This window comes from Leopardus geoffroyi, chromosome C1 (assembly GCF_018350155.1).
Source record: "Leopardus geoffroyi isolate Oge1 chromosome C1, O.geoffroyi_Oge1_pat1.0, whole genome shotgun sequence".
NCBI classification, from domain to species: Eukaryota; Metazoa; Chordata; class Mammalia; order Carnivora; family Felidae; genus Leopardus; species Leopardus geoffroyi.
The window spans coordinates 151,259,547-151,279,886 of NC_059328.1; the positions used below are offsets into that span (position 1 = coordinate 151,259,547).

Here is a 20,340-nt window from a genome sequence, read left to right on the forward strand (position 1 = left end):
TCTTATTGTTAATCTCTTACTGTGCCTTACTTATAAATTACACTTTATCGTAGGTATGTATGCTTAGCAAAAAACATAGTTTATATAGGGTTTGGTATTAGTGTGATTTCAGGCATCTACAGTGGGTCTTGGAAAGTATCCCTGTGGATAAAGACAAATGAAATGTCATTTGATCTTCTTTCTTCCCATTCTACAGAGAAATGATGAAGAGGCAGTTGTGGATAGAGGTGGAACTCGTTCTATTCTCAAAACACACTTTGAGAAAGAAGATTTAGAAGGTAAGGCCCTTCCCCCCTTGGGATAGTTTTTGTTATGCTTTCTTAAAGTATTTAAAAGAGAAATATGAAGTTTGTCACAATTTGGAGAATTGTAAAAGTAGATATCAGAGTCATGGTGGCGGTGGTGGGTTGTGGATATGATTTCTTTAACGCAGCCTGAAATGCCACCAGGCAGACCTAAAAACAATGAGAAGTATCCATTCATCCAACAGACATGTAATGAATCTCTACTGTACATATTCCAGACACTGCGTTGTATGCCAGTCTTTCAGTAATTATTGCTTCAGGAATTACTATCAATTGGGGAACGAAGAAAAAAAAAGTTACGACAGTCCGGCACATTAGGTGTTACATGAGAGGGGACAATAGGACAGGAAGGGCAGCTAGTCCAGCCTATGTTGTCAGAGTAAGTAACTTTCTTTCACTGAAAGAAAGTTAAAGACAACTGACATTCTGGTTTCACTCAGATATATGTGAGAGGTGGAGGCATCAATAGGAAGAAGATCAAATAAGTCAGCAGGGAGGTAGTATGTTCTGACAGTTCAGTGAATGAACTCTGAAACCAAACGGCACTGGATTAAATACGAGTTCTGCCCCTTATTTGCTATGAAAACTTCAGCCAGTTAACTTCTCTGCACCTCAGTTTTCTCAACTGTTAAGATTAGGATAACAATGATTGCACTCTGTGCTGGCAGTGTGGAGCCTGCTTGTGATTCTCTTGCTCTCCCTCTCTCTCTCTGCCCCTCCCCTGCTCACTCTCTCTCTCAAAATAAGTAAATAAACGTTTAAACAGAAGATAGGGATAACGGCCAAGATATGGAAGCAACCTTACTATCTATAATACACAAATGGATAAGGAAGAGGTCACACATGTACACATACACACGCACATACGAATATTACTCAGTGATAAAAAAGAATGGGATCGTGCCTTTTGTCATGACATGGATGGACCTAGAGGGTATTATGCCAAATGAATTCAGTCAGACCAATAAAGAATTCTTATATGTGGACTCTAAAAAAATAAATGAATAAACAAGCAAACAAAAAACAGAATCAGAACTGTAAGTACAGAGAACAAACCGATGTCTGCAGAGATGGGTGGAGGGATGGGCAAAATGGGTAAAGGGGGTGGTAGACCTATGCTTCCAATTACGGAATAAGTCACAGGAATAAAAGGTGCAGAATAGAATAGGGAATATAGTCAATGATATCGTCACAGTGTTGTATGGTGACAGATGGTAGGTATATGTGTGAACATAGCATAATGTATAAATTTGTCCAGTCCCTATGTTATACACTACTGAAACTCATGTAACATGGTGTGTCAACTATACTCAAATTTAAAAAATATAAAATTTAAAAAATAAAGTAAGGGTAACATTAGAATATATTTCATAAAGTTCTTATGAGAATTAAGGGAAAAATACTTAGAATAGTGCCTGGCATAAGATTTACATTAAGTCTTGATAGTTATTACTACACCACAATTTTTTTTCAAAGGATTTTTGTTTGTTTGTTTTTAATTTACATCCAAATTAGTTAGCATATAGTGCAGCAATGATTTCAGGAGTAGATTCCTTAGTGCCCCTTACCCATTTAGCCCATACCCCCCTCCTACAACCCCTCCTGTAACCCTCAGTTTGTTCTCCATATTTATGAGTCTCTTCTGTTTTGTCCTCCTCCCTGTTTATATATTATTTTTGTTTCCTTTCCCTTATGTTCATCTGTTTTTCTCTTAAAGTCCTCATATGAGTGAAGTCATATGATTGTTGTCTTTCTCTGCCTAATTTCACTTAGCATAATACCCTCCAGTGCCATCCATGTAGTTGCAAATGGCAAGATTTCATTCTTTTTGATTGCCAATACTCCATTGCATATATATACACCACATTTTCTTTATCCATTCATCCACCGATGGACATTTGGGCTTTTTCCATACTTTGGCTATTGTTGATAGTGCTGCTATAAACATGGGGGTGCATGTGTTCCTTTGAAACAGCACACCTATATCCTGTGGATAAGTGCCTAGTAGTGCAATTGCTGGGTCATAGGGTAGTTCTAATTTTAGTTTTTTTAAGGAATCTCCATACTGTTTTCCGGAGTGGCTGCACCCGCTTGCATTCCCACCAACAGTGCAAAAGAGATCTTCTTTCTCCACATCCTCGCCAACATCTGTTGTTGCCTGAGTTGTTAATGTTAGCCATTCTGACAGGTGTGAGGTGGTATCTTATTGTGGTTTTGATTTTACACCACAATTTAATGTACACTCCTTATTACTTCATTTTCATTTTTAACCAGAAATTATTATTAGTGAGACACAGGTATGTGCTATTTTTCATCTTTTGGTTAAAAAAGTAATCTTAAGTAAAAATAATCAGAGATAATTCTTAATAATCCTCCACAGCTGAGAAGTAAGGGATATTCCTCCTAGGAATTGTCAGGTAACTAAATTACAATGGAATTCATAGTTCTTAGATCTTATATTTAGCTACAACAATTGAATAACAGGAGAATTGACATAATATTTAGAGTAAACTTTCAGCAAGTATACCTACTCAGTGCCTGACATTTTGTGTGGTGCACAGAAAATATGCAGGTCTGGGAAGGTTATACTTCCTGAGTGGGTGTAGTGATTTGCTATGCAATCTATTTTCATTACACAAATTGAAGGGAGCACAAACTTGAAAAATCTAAATTGATAAAGGAGAATATAAAGATAATTTCTCTTTGGATTTGAAATGCCATTATATTAAATTTTTTCCCCAGTAGAATATTTACCAGCTACTAATGTCCTGTCATGAATTAAACTACACTTGTATTCACTAAGCACATTTAAGAAAACTCAGTAAAGCAAGAAGTTGACCTAAAAGTATACTCATTGCAGGAAAAAACCATCTTGGGTTTAAAGATTGTGATAATCTGCACACAGATAATTGAAAGTTAACAGTTTAATAATTTATAAAAATTGCAGTGACATACTGGGGCTCCTGAGGTGGCTTAGTCGGTTGAGCTTTCAACTTCGGCTCATGTCATGATCTCATGGCTCGTGAGTTCAAGCCCCACGTCGGGCTCTGTGCTGACAGCTCAGAGTCTGGAGCCTGCTTCGGATTCTGTGTCTCATGGGCCTCTGTCTCTGTCCTTCCCCGCTTGTGCTCTCTTTCTCTCTCTCTCTCTCTCTCTCTCTCTCTCTCACAAATGAATAAACATTAAAAAAAAAAACAATTAAAAAAATTGCAGTGACATACTGAATGTTCCCTTTGGATGGAAAATACATACTACAAAAACAGAATTTAATAAGTTTATTTTAATTATTTTATCAATGTGTATTATATACATATTCTCTTACTTGGCATGGTATTCAGGACAGTGTGATTAAGAGATTTCTGATTGGTGAACACAACTGGATAAGTCAGATTTTCTTCTCTTTACTGATATCTATAGTGGCCATTTTAATCCCAGAAGAGAATAATTGTGGCTAAGTCACTGGTGATTAAAATTAACATCACAGAGTGTAAATGTAACATTACATTTTAGAATCTTGAAATAAAATAGAAAAAACTTATTTTGACTTTCTAAATATTTGTTCTGCTCCCAAACCATACTAAGTAGATAGACATCCTAGCATCTGAGGGTGCTATACAGGATTCTGCTGTGATGCACACCAAGAATCAATATATCTATCAATGGTTCCTGGACTGATTATTCTGAATTAGAAAATAATGCAGGTGTAGTGTGTTGGATGTCATGGTTCAGGAAAAATCGACTGGCAGCATAATATAAAATGGGTAAGGGGAGAGTGCCAGTTATAAAGATATCATTGCTGCAGGTAATGTGGGTAGTAGTTTCTCCTTTGGTGTAATTAAAGAAAACGGCCAGAGCTCCACATTTTAAGAGCTTCTTTAGTGGGGCGCCTGGGTGGCTCAGTCGATTAAGTGTCCAACTTTGGCTCAGGTCATGATCTCACAGCTGTTGAGTTCGAGCCCTGCTTCGGACTCTGTGATGATGCTCAGAGCTTGGAGTCCATTTCAGATTCTGTGTCTCTCTCTCTCTCTCTCTCTGCCCCTTCCCCTCTCATGCTCTCTGTCTCTGTTTCTCTCAAAAATAAATAAACATTAAAAAAAGAACTTCTTTAGTAATGTAGATAAAACACAAATAGATATTTATTTTAAATAAAATCGAGTTTGGAATTACTATTGAAGAAAAACACACAATTTATAAACTCTTCATTCAATTAAGATTTTAAATTTGAAAATTAGTGTTTATAGGATTTATATGTATGTAAGAGTTATTAATAGCTAATAGAATTACCAGTATAATGTAACATCCTGTGCACAGCTTGTAGAAATGCCAGGTGGTTAAAAATATCTATAAAGTCTCAGGTGAAATATGTTTAATGGAAATGATCACTTGACCATATTAGCAGCTTGGTATAGTATATTAGCTAATGTATTCACATATATTATACATTTTGATGAATGTTGTGTCAAATGTATAATTTCTCCCTTCAAATATGTTTTTGTTTTATGTGTATCTTGTACCATTTTTCCTCTCGTTTCCTATTACCTAAAATCAAGAGCATACAATTTTATTAGATTCTGTTCACCTCCTGTTTTTCTACATCAGACAGTTAGTAAATTCTTTGAATCTATCCTCGGGGTGTCTCTTCTCATTTCTTCTTTTTCACTCCCACTGCCACTGCTCTTTTTCTTTCCCTCTCTGTATGCTGGGTGCTTTCTTTCCCACAATCCACCCTCCTTAAAACTGCTAGTGTTCTTTCTAAGCTTATTTCTGATTCCAGTAGCAAAATGTAGTGAGCAGCAACTGATTCCCTGTAATTAGACCAAATCAGGATTGTAGGTAGAGCAAAAATTGTTGGGGTTTACCAGTTTTTATTTTTGGTCTCCCACATCCATGTGAGATTAGTACTGTACAAAGTATCAGGTTACAAAAGGAGAAATACATTAATATCCTTGAAATTCCTTCTTCTACTTTCCCTTTAATACATGTGTGGTGGACAGATAAAATATACAGTGCTCAGTTATATTTGAGTTTTAGATGAGTAATGAGTAACTTTTTAGTATAGGTATGCCATGCAATATGTTTATTTATTGCTTTTTACTTATCAAATCTGATAACCTTAGTAGTGGATATTACCACGAACACTAACATCCCCTCTTAAGGATTGAGGTGCTTATTTCTCTGGTTGCTGTCGGTGTTGCCTGCTATTGTCCCACAGCTGAATTCTTCCCCAGAAATTACCTTCCCCCTAAAGTAACTGTTTCTTGCTGAGGCAGCCATCTCCCCTGTGGCATTTTGCATTCAATGAACCATCAGTGGAGTATAAAGGCCTAGCCCCTTTGCTTCAATTTCTTTCAACTCTGAAGAGTGGTCTCAGCTTCAAAGCTCCTTCTGGAATCAATGAAGGCCTTTACTGCAACTGTACCATAATTAAACTTCTTCCTCTACCAAATGCTGCTGCCCATATTTCTGCAAGGGTGTTATTTCTGACAGTTTTCCTCAATAACCTCCCTGAACACAAATCTCTGTCTCAGAGTCTGTTGCTGAGGAACCTGACTCACTCATTCATCATTTTCCTGCTCCCTGAACAGTACCAAGAGACATATATACTTGGTAATTAGCAGGACCTTCACATTGGTGTCTTTGTGGGGCTAAGAACAGTTGTAGTGGGTGAGAAGGCTCTCAAACTACTTGTCTTGGCCATGAGAGTAAATGAAAATCAGTATTGCATGTGATACTGGATGGAAATGGCAGAGATTAGTGCCATCTTTGCAGAAATTGTCAAATCATAGAGGACAGTCGTGGATGATTACAGACTCAGCCAAATGGTGGCATCAATTGCCACTGCTTTGTCAGAAATGGAATCTTCTTAGAGCAGGTTGACATGACCTCAGGCATGTGGTATACAACTATTGATGGGGAAAGTGCATTTGTATCTATTACTATCGAGAAGGATTACCAGAAGTAAACATACCCTTGGAAAGTATAACAATATACATTTATGGTCTTGCTCCAGGGCTGTGTTAAATCTCCTACCAATTGTATAAGAGAGTCCAAAAAGACTTGAACTGAGTGGATTTTCTGCAAAAAAAGTATTTCTGCAAAAAAAAAGTATTTCTGCAAAAAAAGTTGTTTCACTATACTGAACATATGAACATGAAGTGGCAAGTATGTTGGAGGCCTTGATAAGATAGATGGGTTCCAGGAGTGCCTGGGTGGCTCAGTCGTTCAAGTATATGACTCTGGGTTTCCGATCAGGTCTTGATCTCATGGGTTCATGAGTTCAAGTGCCACATCGGGCTTTGCTTTGATAGTGTGGAGCCTGCTTGGGATTCTCTCTCTTTCTCTCTCTGTGCCCTTCCCCATCTCTGTCTCTGTCTCTCTCTGCCTCTCTCTCAAAATAAATAAACATAAAAAAAAAAAAAACCAGATGGGTTTCAGATCCTGTTTACTTGTGAATCTGTTAAAAGGACAGTATGAGAGTGCCAACACTGTACTGAGTCTGAAACTCCATGATGGATGGATACATAGGTCTGGTCAGTTTCCACAGGCCCAATAAAAATAACCAAGTGCCCCTTCAGTTACCCTTACTCACTTAGATTCTCTCTTCATTGTTTACCCTGGTCCTACTTTTTCACAATTGATGCCTGTACTTTTTAAAGAATTTAATAATTTTTTTCAGATATGACCATGTTATATCTTCTGCAGGCATAAGAATAAATTAATGGCAACTGTCATATGTCCTAGTAACAACTAGATGATAATAAAGATAAGAAAATTTAGTAAAGATGACATGCTATTATTTTATTAATTTTGACTGAACAGATTGATTTCCAATCAGGGCAACTGGGTTGTTTTTTGCCAAAATTTTTTAAAATGCTTCTTTTGTGCTAAAGAAATCATGATATGGAATTTACCATCTTAACCATTTCTAAGTATACAGTTCAGTAGTGTTAAGTATATTCACATTGTTGTGTAACCAATCTTCAAAACTTTTTCATCTTGGACAGTGGAAACTCTATACACATTAAGCAACTGCACATTTGCTCCCTACCCATCCTGGAGCAAGCACCATTCTATCTTCTATTTCTGTGAATTTGGATACTCTAGATCCCTTATATAAGTGAAGTCATGCAGTATTTGTCTTTGTGACTAGTTTATTTCATAGCATAATGTCCTCAAGGTTTAGCCATGTTGTAGCATGTGTTAGACTTCCTTTCCTTTTTAAGGCTAAATAATACTCCATTGTATGTATATACTACATTTTGTTTATCCATTCATCTGTTGATCAAATGATTGCTTTCATCTCATGGCTATGGTGAAGGGCACTGTTATGAGCATGGGAATGCAAATATTTCTTTGAAATCTACCTTCAGTACTTATGAATATATAGCCATAAGTGGGATTGCTGGGTCATACAGTAATTCCAGTTTTTAGTTTTTAGAAGAACTGCCATATTGTTTTCCATAGCAATTCATAATTTTACATTCCCATCAAGAGTGTACAAGGGTTCCAATTTCTCCACATCCTTGCCAATACTTGTGATTTTCTCAGATGTAGGGTTTTTTTTAATGTTTATTTATTTTTGAGAGTGACAGAGAGCACCAGTGGGGGAGGGGCAGAGAGAGAGAGACAGAGACAGAGAAGAGAGAGAGAGAGAGAGAGAGATAGAGATAGAGATAGAGAGAGAGAGAGAGAGAGAGAGAGAGAGAGTCAGCAGGGGACGGGCAGAGAGAGATGGAGACACAGAATCCAAAGCAGGCTTCATGCTCTGAGCTGTCAGCACACAGCCTGACGTGGGGCTTAAAATCACAGACTGCGAGATCATCACCTGAGCCGAAGTCAGATCCACACAGGTGCCCCGTCACTACTTGTAATTTTCTGTTTGCTTATTTGTTTTTGGTAGAAGCCATCCTAATGGGTGTGAGGTGATATCTCACTGTGGTTTTTGACTTGCATTTTCCTAATAATTCGTGGTATTGAGCATCTTCTCATATGCTTGTTGGCTACTTGTTCATCATCTTTAGAAAAATGATTGTTCAAGTCCTTAGCTCCTTGTTTAATTAGGTGTTTTGTTGTTGAGTTGTATGAATTCTTTATATATTCTAGATACTAACCTCCTATCAGATATATGATTTGGAAATATTTTCTCCCATTTCATTGGTTGCCTTTTGACTCTGTTGATTGTGTCCTTTGATACAGAGAAAATTTTAGTTTTTATGTAGTCCGATTTGTCTACTTATTCTTTAGTTGCCTATGCTTTTGGTATCATATCTGGGAAATCCTTGCCAAATCCAATGTCATAAAACTTTTCCCTATATTTCCTTCTAATTTATAGTTTTGGGTCATACGTTTAGATCTCTGGTCCATTTTGAGTTAAGTCTGCATATGGTATAGAATGCTTGCACTTTTACCTTTCATGTTTCTTTGTTGCCTAACATTATAGCTCACATCTCTCCTCACAGGTTAAATATTTCCCCAAATCACTGATATGTAAAGAACCTATTTAGTGAGAGACTATTGTTTTCCATATTTTTAGCAAATGTTTCTATTTTTTACAGTCTGAGAACATAGAAGACACAGTAACCCCCAGGAATATTATTCAAGACTTCTGTTTAAAGCCTTTTAGTTTGGCCCAAATTGGTTCCTTCCCATCTCCACCATTTGCTAGTGATTTCCCTGCACACAGAAATAGAATGCCCACTCTTCCCATCCATTAGTGTTACCTGACTCCTCTGAAAAGAATAATTATTTTCTTCCTTCACATGTCTCTTTCTGAGTTTACATCTTTTTTATATTAATGTTATGTACATTATTTCTTCTCTTTTTTTTTTATTATAAGCTTCTTTAGGGACAAATCATCATCTTACACATATTTACATTCTCCTGTGTTATCTAGCACTTTTTCTTGAATTAGGTAGGTATTAAAATGTGTTGCATTGAATCTCATTTATATGTCATTCAATAACATATCCCTAATCACATAAGAGTGAATTTATATAATGTAATTAGGTGCATAATTAATGTTCATCAAATAATTACCCATGAAATTATTTTACATGTAAATACAGAAGTTTCTGATTATGATGCACTGCACTGAGATAAATCAATCTAGTTATATTTCAATCTGATTTTCAGGAATTCGTAAATGTAGAACTGTAATGGAAAAATTAAACTTACCTTTAAATCTTGGCCTACACGTTAAATAAAAGAGACATTTTCTTTATCCTTTATTGCTTTTAGCAGACAGTAAAATACTTTTAAGTCAAGGATTTAATAAAGAAAAGTATACCCCTATATTGATATTCTTTTGGTCATCCCACTTGAGGAGAAAAATGGTTTACTAGTTTATTTCCTTTGGGGATCACTTACTAGATGGTGCACCCAAAGTGCACCTAGCACAAAATGGTCATACAATATAGTTCTATCAATGGTAGTACCCTCCCACTTTCTTCCTTCCACCCCATTCCTGAGCTCTTATGGTAACTGAAATGGTTTTCTGACGATAATCATCATAATGTCAAAAGTGGTTTCCACCAAAAAACTAAAGATAATGAGTGCAGATCTTGTATTTATGACACAGTATTTTGCAATCAAAGTAAAAAATAATTGAAAAAAAAAAGGAAGGCAAGAAAGAGCCAAAATTAGGCCTACGCATTTTATTTCTAAACTTTTATCTCCAAGAGAAGGAAAAAGTGGATTCTGTTGGGAGAAACCAAATTTGGCTTCACAAAGACAGAGGTGGGCTTTGAAGGAGGAAGGGTGTTCTGAAGGCAAAGAAGGAAGCATTTGTTATATTCTGGAATCGTTAATATGGTATGGCTAAAGCATTGGAATTTCTGCATGGGGCAAAGAATGACTGTAGATGAAGTTTCAATATTTGCATGAGGTAGTAGACAATGACTTAATTCTTGAAATTACTAAATGAGGAGAGTACTATTGTAATCTCCATTTTACAGTTAAAGAAACTAAAGGACAGAAGACTAATAGGCCAGGCCAAAGGACTAGCAAGTGGTAGAGCAGGGATTCAAAAATCACAAGGGTCTGGGCTTTTCACAACTGTATTGCAGAATTAAAGATAATACTGAGTCTTGTGTTGTAGAGGACTGAATGGGGCAAGGTGATTGGAAGACTTGGGCATACTTACTCATTTGATCATGACTATTTAAAAAAAGTTAAGATTTTCATGTCCTGTTATAAAGAAATAAAGGATTCAATAATTAATACTCATATCACAATAGTTTTCTGAATAATTTTGCAAAAATTTGAGTTTTATAGTTAATAAATTCCCATTAGAAAGATTCATTTCCATAAATAAGAGAACCTCTCTCTAACTGAAAACTGGTGAGATCATAACCTCATGTTCTCCTATTTTAAATTCTCGCCTCTGCTGCACCACAAAATGAATAATCTTATTGTTTCCTTATTCCACATGTCTTTTCTTTGAAAAAGGTTCATTTTTCCCTGCCATTATTGGTTGATTAGCTTTTGTTCTAACCTCATGTTCTCCTATTTTAAATTCTCGCCTCTGCTGCACCACAAAATGAATAATCTTATTGTTTCCTTATTCCACATGTCTTTTCTTTGAAAAAGGTTCATTTTTCCCTGCCATTATTGGTTGATTAGCTTTTGTGCATTTAGTATTGTTGATATTGGCTCAATGTCAATTAATGGGGCAGTTCTAAGTGGTAGTTGGTCCATTGGTAATGAGTAGTGAAATTAGTTAATTACATAGGACCCATATGAAATTGTACATTTTTCCTGCCAAATACTTTGAATATTTGAGAATGGGAGTTAGGCACATAGACTAATACTGAAGAATAGTCAATATTAAATTTCATTTCCTTCTTGAGCAATCTTTGCCACCTGAGCACATTTCATAATGAACTCTTATATTTTACCATGGGTATCCTAAGAATAAGAAACAAATGATAGAGCATTGTTTTAAATACTTTTATTTCTAAAATTATCATGTGAGCTATACATCATGTTCCGTATTTCTTCATTTTAGTCATTTCACATAATTTGTGTATGTGACACACATCAATATATTTTGATATATATATAATTTATTCATGATGCTTTACCTATTTGAAGTGAGCAACAACTTGATAGTTATTTATAATCTGTTTTTATGGTATATTGTAATTCCAAGAAAATTTGAAAGATCTTAAAGTATTTTTATAACTTTGGTTATGGTTTATTAGGCCATTTGTAAATAGTTATAGACATGTATTTGCTTGAGGACAGTAACATATATTCTAGTGTGTATATGTAATTATGAAATCCTGCAAATTTATGGTTTCATAATTTCAGGGTCCTGGATATACATTTTGTATCCCTTGCTTAGGATGATAGTTTTTAGGTAGCCGGTCTTAGGATAAAGCCCTTACTGTTAATCACTTTTCATTATTCTTTGTAAGTCAAACTGTGTCTAATAATATTTCTAACCATCAAAGGTATGGTATAGCATTTAGGGTATTTGCTTTCTTTTTTTTTTTTTTTTTTTTTTTGGATGGAGGAGGGTATCTGCTTTCTAATGTGACTTAAATATATCATTTGTGAATTGAATAGGACTGTGTGTGTGTGTGTGTGTGTGTGTGTGTGTGTGTGTGTGTAACATTTTCAATCGCTATTTCAGAGATATAGATGAAAAGAAATTCCTTTTCATTACATTAAATATAATCCTATAAATATTAAAAGAAGGAATTTTACAGCATACAAAGTATCCCTTTAATCCTTAAATATTTGAATCCTTAAATATTGAAAACTTTGAAGACAGACCACAAATGACCAAAGCTTCTTAATATATACCATATAGGTTTATATTAATATTACCCTTTAGTTTTGCATTTTCCAGGCATCTGAGACTTAAGGGTATTCATTATTTAGTGACACAGTTTAATGAGGGAGTAGGACTATGAAGGTGACATTGTGAAGTAGATCAACTTAGTCTACTTCTTGATTAAATTCTAAATCTCTATGTCAGCTGCTAATCTTTCCCCCTGGTGTGATCCTACTTCAAAGCTCCTCTGTTATTTGTGAGCGTAGCCTCCTCAGGTTGTTGCCTTTCTAGAGGGTCGGTCTCACAGTAGTATACGCGGGGCTAGGCTACCAGTCAGGTAGGACCTTTCTAGGGAAGTTGTCATCATTCACCAATATTTAATTAAGTGCTAATGGCATAGAAGCACCGGGCCATTTTCTATTTCATACCCTGCATTCTCTAAGGAGGTTTAGATACTGGTGCTGACGATAGGGCACTTCAGTCCTACATCCCTTTGGAAAAAAATGTCACTGGCCACTTTGCACATAAATGTTTACATTAAAATATAAATTGATATAATAATTGAAAGAGGTCATTTTGATTTTTTTGGATAACGCACACCTATAATTTAGCAGTACTGGTAGCACTGGAACCTCAATAGAATTAATTTCACTTTGCGTACCAGTATTCTGAGATTATTTTTCTGAATGCTGTCTTATATTTTCTCCAAGGAACCTTTTTACTCCCCATTCTATCTTCCTGCTTTCCTGGCAGCCTACTCGTCCCTACTGCCTTTAGACAGAACTGCTGAAAAGCACAATGAAAAAAATTGGATTCTCTTTGCTTCCTTTCTCTATCATTTCTACTCCTTAATGAGGTTCAGGTGGGATGCCAATAAAGGAAACAAAATAATTGAATTTGTGATTAGAAGAAGGTAAAATTTTAATTTTCTGATGGTAAATTAAGCTTTTGTCTCTGAGACAGGAAGATTATGAATATTCCTTTTGACCACTTTCGAAACTGCTTCTAAATTAGCTTGGGAGCATTTGTAATAAAAGTATTAAAGTCTTATTAACAAAAGGATATCTAATTTCTAGCTAAATTGTTTAAAATATGCCTATGTTATCCTTTGCATAACTCAGTTTTTTCCTTTTAATGATAATTGCCATGATTTAATTAGATGACATAGTGCCAAAGCACTTTATGACATCACAGCTATTAATACAAAATTACAGTGTCAGCAACACCAATGCAGTTGTTAACAGTGATTGCAAAAACAAAAGTCATGTTAGTAAGTTGAGACATGGACTGTTTATGTGAATAGCTTATTTCTTAGTGTGTATCCTATTTGACTATTAAAAAGTGCTCTTAATTGCCAACTACAGTGGCTCTCTGTCCTCATCCTTTTTGAATTCTCTGTTGCTTTTAGAACTTTGACAATGCCTTAGCTTTTAGACCTCTCTTCTCTTATCTCTCTTTCCTTGGCTGATACTTTTCTCAGATCCTGTCTTCCTTGGTATTTTTCTATTTTACCCTTTAACCTCTCTTCTTCTGTCTGACATTTCTGTATTTTTTCAAAATAACGTTAGTTTTAGTGTTTTAAAAATTATTAAAATAATATTCATTCCATTAGAAAAATCCAAGAAATATGATAAGTATAAAGAAGACAAGCAAAACAACAATCCTGAAAATGCACCTCCTAAAAGTAATATATTAATATTCTGAGCAGATTAATAATGGAATTAATATTATGAACAAAACATTAATTATGTGTCATAAACATATACATGATTATAACTAAACTATATATAAGTGGATTTATGGTACCCTTTTAACTTTTAAATTACTCTCTTTTCATTAAAAAACATCAGGGCGCCTGGGTGGCTCAGTCGGCTAAACATCTGACTTCTGCTTCGTCATGATCTTGTGGTTTGTGAGTTTGAGCCCCGCATTGGGCTCTGTGCTGACAGCTCAGAACCTGGAGCCTGCTTCGGATTCTGTGTCTCCCTCTCTCTCTGCCCCTTCCTCGCTTGCACTCTGTATGTGTCTCTCTCAAAAATAAATAAACATTAAAAAAATTAAAAAAAAAACCCAAAACACCAGCATCTTTCCATGTTAGTATAGATACTATTCTTTTAAATTTCTAATTGGCATTTTATTGCATGGTTATACCATGCTTTATTTTACTAATCCCTTGTCAATGGAAGTTTTGATTATTTCTCATTTTTGTCTTTTAAACAAAGCAGCTTTGCACATTATTGTATATGTATCTCTGTGCATTTGACCCTCCCTACATAATCTCAGAAACAGATTCACTACCTCGTTATTAAATTAAAATTTTGATACAGGTTTAAAAAAAATTTTTTTAATGTTTATTTCTGAAAGACAGGGAGAGACAAAGGGTGAGCAGGGGAGGGGCAGAGAGAGAGATACAGAATCTGAAGCAGGCTCCAGGCTCTGAGCTGTCAGCACAGAGCCATGGGGCTCAAATTCATGAACTGTGAGATAATGACCTGAGCTGAAGTCAGACGCTTAACCAAGTCACCCAGGTGCCCCTATACATGTTTTTATATTGGCTTCCAGAATGATTATACTGAAATACACTCCCATTAACATGTGAGAGGTTCCATCTATTTCTTCAAAACTTTGACAATTACAATTCTCATCTATCTTTGAAATGTTTATTTCTCTCCACATTGATTCTTTTTTCCTTCTTACTCTTCATATTTTCCCTGGATGTTTCACTTCCTGGAATATTATTTCCACCAATAGGTGCTGTAGGTGTCTATATGGGCATAACCAAAATGCTCCAGATGTGTCCTGTGGATCTTCATATATTGATTATATCTAACTAGGGTAGACACATTGGAGAAGGTGGATATGACCTCAGGAGAGGTCATCTCATACAAATATTAGTTGAGGAAAATGCTAAGGGAATACTTAAAAAAACATGACTGCTAAATTAAGATATTTGGAAGATTGTTATATAGATGACAAAATATACTATCATTTTAACATGGAAATAGTAGAGTTTCATATAAGGAAAAAAAACCATATTAAGTTGTTAAAATTGCCCTATTGGCTATGGTTACTTAGCAATATGCTTAGTTTTAGAAATGTTGAGTCCAGTGAGGAGGACACCTGTTGGGATGAGCCCTGAGTGTTGTATGGAAACCAATTCGACAATAAATTTCATATTAAAAAAAAAGAAAAAAAAGAAATGTTGAGTTAACTTCTATTTATTTAGTTTAGTATTAGAAATGTTAACTCCTATTTATTTCACATGTTAAAATGAGAGGTATTTAATCAGACGGTCTCTGAAGAATTTTCCGGTTGTAAATTCTGTGATCTTGAGAGTGAAATTTAGACTATGCTTTAATATATAAATTCCTTGTTAACTTTGCTTAATATTTAAATACCTGGAGGTTTTTAAGTTTTCTGACTGAAAAGAAATTTTAAATCTGAAAAGGAATGCTGACTCAATATAAATGAAGGGGTTAGAAATGTCCTATAAGTTATTTAACACCACAGAAACTTATTTTACACCTTTCTTGAGGAAGAAAACAATCCGAAGTGAAGTAATGCACCCTTATTTATCTGATTATATACTTAGTTACTTACTTGGAACTTTGAAAAGTTTTATAAGGAAGTATAAGGTGCTACGAGAGCGTATGCTGGCCTGGCAGTTATATGTTAGACAGATGTGATAGATCTGGTCACATGGTACCGTAAGAGCTCCTGGAAGCAATAGCAGGAAACCGGTGCACAAGTCCTCTCCAAGCCTTTGTGTCACACTTGCTGATGTCCCGGAGGTCCACACAAGTCATCCGGCCAAGCCAAGAGTCAAGGGTTGGAGTTTCACCACAGCTGGGAGAAACTGATAAAATATTTGGGGCCATTAGAAAAAATCTACCATATTATTTCTTATTTGTATATAACTATACAGAAAGGCCGTGTTTTTTCATCTTTACTTTCCAATGTTTTGTTTTATTCTTTTGGTTCTATAGTTGAATCCCACCCACTTTCTTCATGGAAACCTTTTTCTTCTCAATGACTCTTCCATTTTCCCAAACGAGTCTCTCTGTGTCCTTAATTACTGTAATTCCCAGAATGAGCCACTTTCTACATGTGCACATGTCTTTTGGATTAACACAATACAAAACTAAATCTGGAATAGTTTACAGTTTTACATTTTTTGCTCATTTCCTAAGCTATTTCCCTAAAGCAAAATGGCAGAGCTGTTGAAAAATCATAAACTAATTAAAATGCGTTGGGGAGGTGGAGAGTTCCACCTTCTCTTTTGTGTTCATTTTTTAAAGTATCCCAGAACAGATGTTGATTTATTTTCTCCCTCTTCCTTGCAACATAAAACAACAAACATAAATGTTTTAAAACAATGGTGAAATTGTGAGCTTCTGTGATTATAAAAGTACACATTATATCTTTCCTTATTTTGCCCCTGCTCTAGCATGCATCTCACACTATCTCCCCAAAATGCTCCTTGGTTTTTGCACACATTATCCCATTCCTCTGCTAATGCAAAACCTACTTATTGTTTACAACTCAAGTTAAGTTCTACCTTCTCCGTGAAACTTTCCTTGATTGTTCAAGTTATTCTTGATTTCGCTCTAATATGAATTCCTACAGCATTTAATGGCTGATACCACATAAGAACATTAGCTTTAATGCAGATTGTAATTGTTTACTGCTTTTTATTTGTATTCTAATTTGTATATTGGCTGCTGTTTTCTTTGTTGGACTTGAGTCCTCACAAAATGGATGGTTATCTTTTAAGTACAGAGATCATATGCCAGAAACATTCCTTATTATCCCGTTTCTTGCCTGATTTGAATTCTAGCCTCTCTTAGAGCTCTGGAAACATCCAATATCAAGCTGTTTTACAACCTACCAGAATTGGGAATTCCCCTGGCTTTTTTTTTTCTCTTAGAAAATATGATATTATTAGGCTTCATTCATTTATTTGACAAATGCTGACCCTTACATGTTGAGGACTTTTAGGTTCCAAGATGAAAAAATAACACTGCTTGAATCTCAAGATACAAAGTAATTTAGTTGATATGTTTTTCTCAAACAGTGTCATAAACTTGTAAAAAGAAGTAGTTTTGTTTTTTTTTTTTTTTAAATGTACCACAGTACCTTCTAAACTAGTAAATCCCAGACTATGGCTCTTTTGATGAGTAACATTAGCACTTACAAGATTTCTATTTTTTTGATAGAATAATCATAGTCATGTGACACTTTGCTTTGTAATCATTACAAATCTAGCCCTGAGACTGGGTGACTGTGACCAGACTGGTTTGATACTTTTTTTTTTTTTTTCTCAGTGAAACAGTCCAAGAAACAACAGTGCGGGAGCGTCTACCTACACACACTCACTCACACCCTCTTGGTCTCTTTTCTTTCTCTCTGTTGCTGTCCCTCAGCAGAGAATTTCTGTTGGATTTAGAATTCTTTGATATATTATGATAAATGATGGCTTGTTGTGTTTTCTGACTCTGTTAGAGTCTCCATGGAATTAAAGATCACATGCTTATTCAGCTTAATGTACTTGACCTTTTCCTATGATACGTCTGAATGGCTGTAGCAACTCAGTAACTATGCACCAGCTGTGTTATATTCATTTCACAGAAAAAACACAGTTCTCTTCAAGAGTAGGTAGCTTGACTTCTTTCCTCCCAGCAAAATAAAGAATAGTGTATTAGTATTATTATTAATTATAGTAGGATTTCTCTTCATCCCCAAATACACCTCTAATCTCACTGCATTTGGTAAACATTCAGAATGCTTTGACCACAGTCACATCAAGTGGTGTTTCAGTACTGGTCCCTCTTACATACTGAAAATTTTTACAGTAGTTCTGTATCTGCTCCATGAGACTGTATCCACACAATTTAAGTGTCAAAATTCCAGGATTTGTTAGCAAAATTTTACTCAGAAAGCAGTGTTTGTTACCTTAATGAAACTTTGCTTTTCTAATGGGGAAACTGTATTTTCTGTCAAGTGACAGAGTCAATTCTGAGTAAATTCTAGTGTTCTGTGCTTATCTTGAAAAAAATCTTTGCTTTTAGTAGCACTGTTCCATTCTTACTAATATTTTGGAAATACATTTGTATCTAAATGATTCCAGATTTTTATTAATTTGGGGGTTTTTAACATGGTATGAAAGTAATTATTGACTATTTTGATTAACTTAAAAAATGCTCATTTGAGAAGATTCCCTCTTTTAACTAAATTTCTGGACTTTATATATCATAAAATAAAATTGTTCTCTATATAATCTTAAAAAATAGATTAGGTTTAATAATATTCAAGTTATATTTGAACCATGACATTTTTCATTATCTTGAATGCTTTTTCTTCTTTGAAGTGATCTCTGCTAGGATGGAAAATTCAATTTTGAATATGATGTTTGAGGAAAAATTTATGGTAATATTAACCTGGAAATTTTATTTACATACTGTTTTCCACAGGATCTAATATGATTCTCTAGTTGTTGAAACCAGGGTTATTATAGTTGGGGTTAGAAAATTTGGCAATATAGAGGGAAACAGAAAGACGATGAAATAGGACAGGAAAACTTCATTCTGCTTTCTTATTCCTTTCAGCCACTGAGGGTGAGCAGGATGAAGGGAAAGGGAGGTAACAAGTGTGTCTGCTATATCATAGGCCTCATGTCTAATATTTTATATCTATTCTATTCTCATGTAATCTTTGTAGAAATTCTCTTAAATCTGTTGATGTTTTTAATATCTACATTTCTTTATTTTGTTCTAAAAGCAAACATGAGGTGGTCTGGATGAGGCAGATTCTTACTATTGTAGCAATAACCACATTGGTTCTCCATGCCCCATTCTTTCCCTTTAAGGTGATATGATGAGAACTAGACGGTTATAGGCACGGGAGGGGAGCCCTAAGATTATGAATTAAGTTTATATGGGAATTTTTCTACAGCTCCCTTTTCCCCTCCTGAGAGAGGGAGGGAAATCTTATCTCCCTTATGTAATCAAATCTCAAGGAAGAGAAGAGGAAGATCCCCTAGTTTAAACCCTTTGGATATAAACTGGTAGCTATGGGGATTTATTATCTTTTGAAATGTAAAGACATAAATCTGAGAAATAAATGTCTACCTCTCTTTGAAGGTCTCTGTCTTTTTGTCCACCTTTAACCCCCAAAGCTTGTCCTTTAACTCAGATTCCAATTTTCTCTGCTTTAGAAGTCTCTAGTCATGCAGAAACATGAAATACTTTCTCCTTAGTTCCATAAGCATAAATTGTGACCTTTTTATCGCTGTTGCTTTGAAATTTGTGGTCATACCTTTTTTTCCCCCATTCTTACATTTCTTAATGTGTTTAGTAGCCAATGCATTATTGTGTCTATTACCTAAATATTTTACTTAAAGTTATCATCTCAGTTTATTTTTTTCTATTAAAAAATTTTTTTTAATGTTTATTATTTTTGAGATAGAGACAGACAGAGCGCAAGCAGGGAAGGGGCAGAGAGAGAGGGAGACACAGAATCCAAAGCAGGCTCCAGGCTCTGAGCTGTCAGCACAGAGCCCGATGCGGGGCTCGAACTCACAGACCGTGAGATCATGACCTGAGCTGTAGTCGGCCGCCCAACCAACTGAGCCACCCAGGCGCCCCATCATCTCAATTTATACAAAAGATTTATATACTCAATAAAAATGTATTGAGCACCAAGAAGTATCAAGTACTGCTGCAGATACTTGGGACACATCAGCGAACAAAGAAAAAATCCCTGCGCTTCTTAAGTTGAAAAAATTTGAGGGAAACTAGAAAGGAAGCACTAAACATAATAAATTAATGACATGGTATGTAAGTGCTATAGAAAAAATAAAAATAGAGGAGAATGAGGAGCATAAAGGGTCAGAAAGAGTAGGGTGTAATATTAAGTAGATGGTTAGTGCAGGCTTTGCTGAGAAGGTGAAATATGAGCAAAGACTTGAAAGAGGTGAGGAATTTTCCAAGTAGGCAGAATATTCCAGGCGGTAAAAAAAGACAGAGGCAAGTCCCCTGGGTGGCAGTGAGAACAGCAAGGAGGCCAGTGTGGCTTAAGCGAAGTGGAGATCAGTGAGTGAGGAGTAAGTGAGGAGGAGGTCAGCAGCAGAGAGGATCAGAGAGCTAAAAGGAATAGGGTGTGCAGATCACAAAGAGCCTTGGAAAGCCCTAGAACAATTGTGGCCTCTTCTCTGAGTAGAATAGGGTAACATTGGAAGGATAAAATGAAGGATGATGG

General features: G+C 35.5%; 1 protein-coding gene across 7 annotated transcripts in view; it reads left to right on the plus strand.

The window, feature by feature from the left end:
* Window positions 1-20,340, plus strand: part of SLC4A10 (solute carrier family 4 member 10) — a 299,064-nt gene that overhangs the window by 106,774 nt on the left and 171,950 nt on the right. For all 7 annotated transcript variants that reach the window (XM_045480001.1, XM_045480002.1, XM_045480003.1 and 4 more), the window contains exon 2: window positions 197-278. In XM_045480001.1, the coding sequence (XP_045335957.1) occupies window positions 197-278 (82 nt within the window). The remainder of the gene's footprint in view (window positions 1-196; window positions 279-20,340) is intronic.